The sequence below is a fragment of the Notothenia coriiceps genome, unplaced genomic scaffold, assembly GCF_000735185.1.
Source record: "Notothenia coriiceps isolate Sejong01 unplaced genomic scaffold, NC01 NC01_scaffold00033838, whole genome shotgun sequence".
In the NCBI taxonomy this organism is placed as follows: domain Eukaryota; kingdom Metazoa; phylum Chordata; class Actinopteri; order Perciformes; family Nototheniidae; genus Notothenia; species Notothenia coriiceps.
The window spans coordinates 52,936-57,048 of record NW_011366539.1 but is presented as its reverse complement, the minus strand read 5'-3'; the positions used below and the strand labels follow the sequence as shown (position 1 = coordinate 57,048).

Here is a 4,113-nt window from a genome sequence, read left to right as displayed (position 1 = left end):
CCCCCCTTACTCCCCCCTCTGCTTCTCTTAAACTACCAAATCTGTTTCCTCTCATGCTTACCTCAACTAGCCGAGGAAATAAAATAAGACACATTTGTCTCATTGACGCAGACAATGCATGACAGCTCGTGTTACAGATGGTTGCCCTTTTATCAGGCCTCATATGCTTCACGGTCTCCTCTCCCTCATGTCTGTGACTGCTCCGTTTGTGGCCCATGAGTCAAACTGTCCTCCTATATTTGGGTTTCTTGTACGCGCCTTGACCCACTTAGTGGATACACATACAAGTCTTTTTCATCCCACCTCACCATACTGTTCTTCTTAGCCTAATAGTAAGAAGCAGGCTAGCTTTTGTCATGCATGTGCACATTCAAAAGTTGCATGATTCGACATTATTACTGTGTGTTTTCACAGTTTGCGTGCTAAAGCTTTTTGCTCTCCCTAAAGTGTACGATCCCAGATGAAAGCTAGTCTTCCACACGAGTGAGTCCAATACCATTTTGCACAGAGGAAGCTGGCAGCCAAGTGTGTCACTGAGCTTTCTACCATCACAGAGGGGCCGCTGGCCGCTGCACTGCAGTTGGCGTTGAAATGAATGAACGGCTATTTGTAGAGTGTGTTGTTTGTGCTGTCCCTCCTCCTGTGGTCCCTCAGACAGAAAACATAACATGATATCCTGCTCAGGCTTCAGGCCTCTCCTGGGTCTCTGCAGCAGTTTCATCTGCAGTATTCTGGCGCATCCTGTTCCAATTCTGTCCTACAATCCATTTGCCTGCTAATATTTGGACGCCTGCATAACAATGTGTCTGTGTGTCAGGGATCCTAAAAGGCATTGAATTCATACATTAAAACTCAATTGGTACTAAATTGCTGTTAAAAAGTCTTAAAGGGGGCATATTAGGCTTTTTGGGGTGTTATATAGCTTTGAGTGCATGGTTTTGCAGGTCTGCAAAGGCTAGAATCCCAAAGTTCCCTCCCTTGTGCAGAAACGTTGCACTACTGGAAACAAAGCAGTGCCAGTATTCTTTCCGCAACTTTGGTTACGGTCAAATTGGTCTTGAAATGATTCCATTAAAAATTCCAAACTTGCCTAAAGCAAATAAACCCTGTGTGTGTGAGTGATGCTGAAGCTGTAAGCAGATCCCAGCCATCCCGTTATCTGATTCCCGGCGTGATCAACATTCCTGCCGCTCTGTTCGTCATGTCTGCTCTCAGTGCTGACTCACTTTGTTTCATTATCTTCTCTCTGCAGACCAGACCTCGTTGTCTCCAGAAATCCTGCATACCCTTGGCCATCCTGCGAGATTTACGTCGGCCCTGCCTTGCAGAGACGGACCACCGACAACAGAGGGGAGATGAAGCCGGATGGGGTTGCCACGGCAACGCAAGAGCCAATGGAAACACTGGAATCCAACCCGGTGAATGAGGCAGATGGACTGGAGGGCAACCAGGCCGCCAGCCCGGTGACGGAGGAGGTGTCACAGCCCACCATAGAAGAGACGGGGGACGCAAAGCCAAACCAGGCTAAGGAGACCCCCGCTAAGACTAACAACAAGACTACAGGAGACCCCAAAGCCAAGACTACCAACAAGGCCCCGTCCAACAAGACAAAACCCGGCACCACGGCCCCAAGTAAGACCTCAACCGGGTCCAAGACCAACACAACTCAGAGCCGCCTCTCAAACGGCACGACTAAGCCCCAGACTAACGGCGTGGCGAAGAAACCCGCCCCCGCCGCAGTTAAAAAGAACACCCCCACAACAGCCGCTGTCAAAAAACCAACAGGCACGACCCCGTCCCCGGCCCTGAAGAGCAAAGTGGGTGAGAAGAAACCCACGGGGGCGTCTCCCGCCACCAACGGAGTGAAGTCGATGACCGGAACAACCGCGGCCAAGAGGCCAGCGCCCGCTCCCGCTAACGGTGTCAAAACCAGCAGCATCACCGCGGCCCCCGCTAAGAAGCCTCTAGGTTGGTTGGAAATGTCACCATAACACAAAAAGTTGTGGGGGGGATATACACATCCAGAGTTAGCGTAGTAGCATGACGTGTTTTCACAGCTCTAATGAGGGGTGTTCAATGTAATGTGATGACACGGATCAGCACAGATTACACATGCCCCAGTGGCTGCTGGGTATCTGCAGAGGCGTTTGCCCTACTTCCCCATAGCACGACCTATATCTGTGATATACTGTATGTTACTGTATATGTTACTATACTGTAGTGTGACGCTGTTCTTCTCTGTCTCCTCCTTTCCTCACTTGTCTCCTCTCCTTTAAACATTTCTGTTTCTCTTCTCTCTTGTTCTCATGTCTCCTCCTTTCCTCACTTGTCTCCTTTCCTTTAAACCTTTCTGTTTCTCTTCTCTCTTGTTCTCCTCTGTCTCCTCCTTTCCTCACTTGTCTCCTTTCCTTTAAACCTTTCTGTTTCTCTTCTCTCTTGTTCTCATGTCTCCTCCTTTCTGATCTAACCTCTCCTCCTCTTGTCATGTCTCCTCATGTCTCCTCTTGTCATGTCTCCTCTCCATTTTTTTCTACATGTCATCTACTCGTATCCTTTTTTCTCGCCTGCTTTTAACCCTTTTTCTGCTCCTCTCATCTTGTGTCCTCTCATCTTGTGTCCTCTCATCTCGTGTCCTCTCATTTCGTGTCCTCTCGTCTCACCTAACCTCTTCTCGTCTCCTCTCATCTCCTCTTCTCTAACTTATCCTACTTTCTTCTTGTGTCCTCTCATCTCAGCTTCACTCGTCTTCTCTGGCATCCTCTACTCCTCATTTCATCTCCTTCAACCTCTCCTTGTCTCATCTCCTCTTGACTTCTCTCCTCTCCACTTCTCGTCTGTCCTCTTTTCTCGTCTACTTTTAACCTTTTATTTTCCTCCTCTTCTCTCGTCTCCTCTAACCTTTCCTTCTCTTATCTCCTCTCCTTTAATCTCTCCTCTTGTTTTTTCTCGTATCCTCTCATCTCGACTCCACTCATCTGCTTTAACGTATCCTCGTCTATTCTTCTCTTGTCTCCTCTCCCTTTCTCTTCAGTCATCTTCTCATGTCCTTTTTTCTCATTTGCTTTTAACCTTCTCCTCCTCTTCTCTCACGTCCTCTCATCTTGCCTCCACTCGTCTCCTCTAACCTCTCCTCCTTTTCTTCTCCTTTAACCTCTCCTCTTTTCTCCTCTCCTCCAGCTCCTAAGACTGCCTGTGCAACTCCCACCAAGCCCCCTGTTTCCAAGACAACAAGGTAGGTGTGACACGTAGACATGAGTGTGTGTCTGCGCATATGAACAGTCACACATGAAAGAGACTTTCTGTGTGTGTGTAGATAACACAGGCAGCTGCGAACGTCTATAAGTCTATAAGTCACCTCCTTTTCCAATTTACTCACACGTTTCCTTCAAACCAGCATCATAACTGAATAAACTGCCCATTTTGAAGTTGAGCATTACAAAGCTCCTCAGTGTGAAGCGAGAAGCAGCCGGTTCAAAAGGCTTCGCTTGGCTCCAGGTTCAAAGAACACCGCGGAGGAGCGAGGGACAATGATCCCCCACATACAGGCTCAGAGGGCCGGGTGCAAAGTAGGCCAGCGAGGAGCTAATGCCAGAACAAGCCTGAGAGGAACGCCTCGCAGGGTTTCACCAGGGCTGCCATTATACAGCAGCATTATTAATTAAACTAGTTTTGGGAAAGAGAGGGGGGAGGGGGACGTTGAAGGATTACACTGAGATGTGCAATGGGGTCAGCATGTGTTCCTCACCTGAGTCACACTGTGCATGGTGTTTGGTCCGGAGGTGGCTCGGCACTGAAGGAGCCTTTGTGTGAGACTGATGATCCGATCACTGTGTTGGTATGTTTCTGTGTAGAAACATTGTTTAGTCAGGAACTCTTGCGTCAAACCAACTCTGTTGCAAACTTGTTATAACACATAGAAACAGGAAGTACAACCGCACACTGCAGGCAACCCGAGGAAGGCCTAAAGCAGGGGTACTCAAATACAAATCTTAAAGGAGAAAATGTTCAATAAGACAAAGGTCCGTTTATTACGGTCGTTCAAACGTTTAATAATTGCAAAAAGATTCTTAACACGAGGTTGCAAAAACAAAAAGTATCTGTATGCAGCAGTTC

General features: G+C 48.0%; 1 protein-coding gene across 1 annotated transcript in view; it reads left to right on the top strand.

Annotated features, from left to right (window-relative positions):
* Positions 1-3,810, top strand: part of LOC104961838 (mucin-7-like) — a 20,846-nt gene extending 17,036 nt beyond the window's left edge. Inside the window, exons 2-4 of the mRNA XM_010790186.1 lie at positions 1,253-1,968; positions 3,178-3,232; positions 3,780-3,810. Of these exons, the coding sequence (XP_010788488.1) occupies positions 1,356-1,968; positions 3,178-3,232; positions 3,780-3,810 (699 nt within the window). The 5' untranslated portion in view covers positions 1,253-1,355. The remainder of the gene's footprint in view (positions 1-1,252; positions 1,969-3,177; positions 3,233-3,779) is intronic.
* Positions 3,811-4,113: the final 303 nt, after the last annotated feature.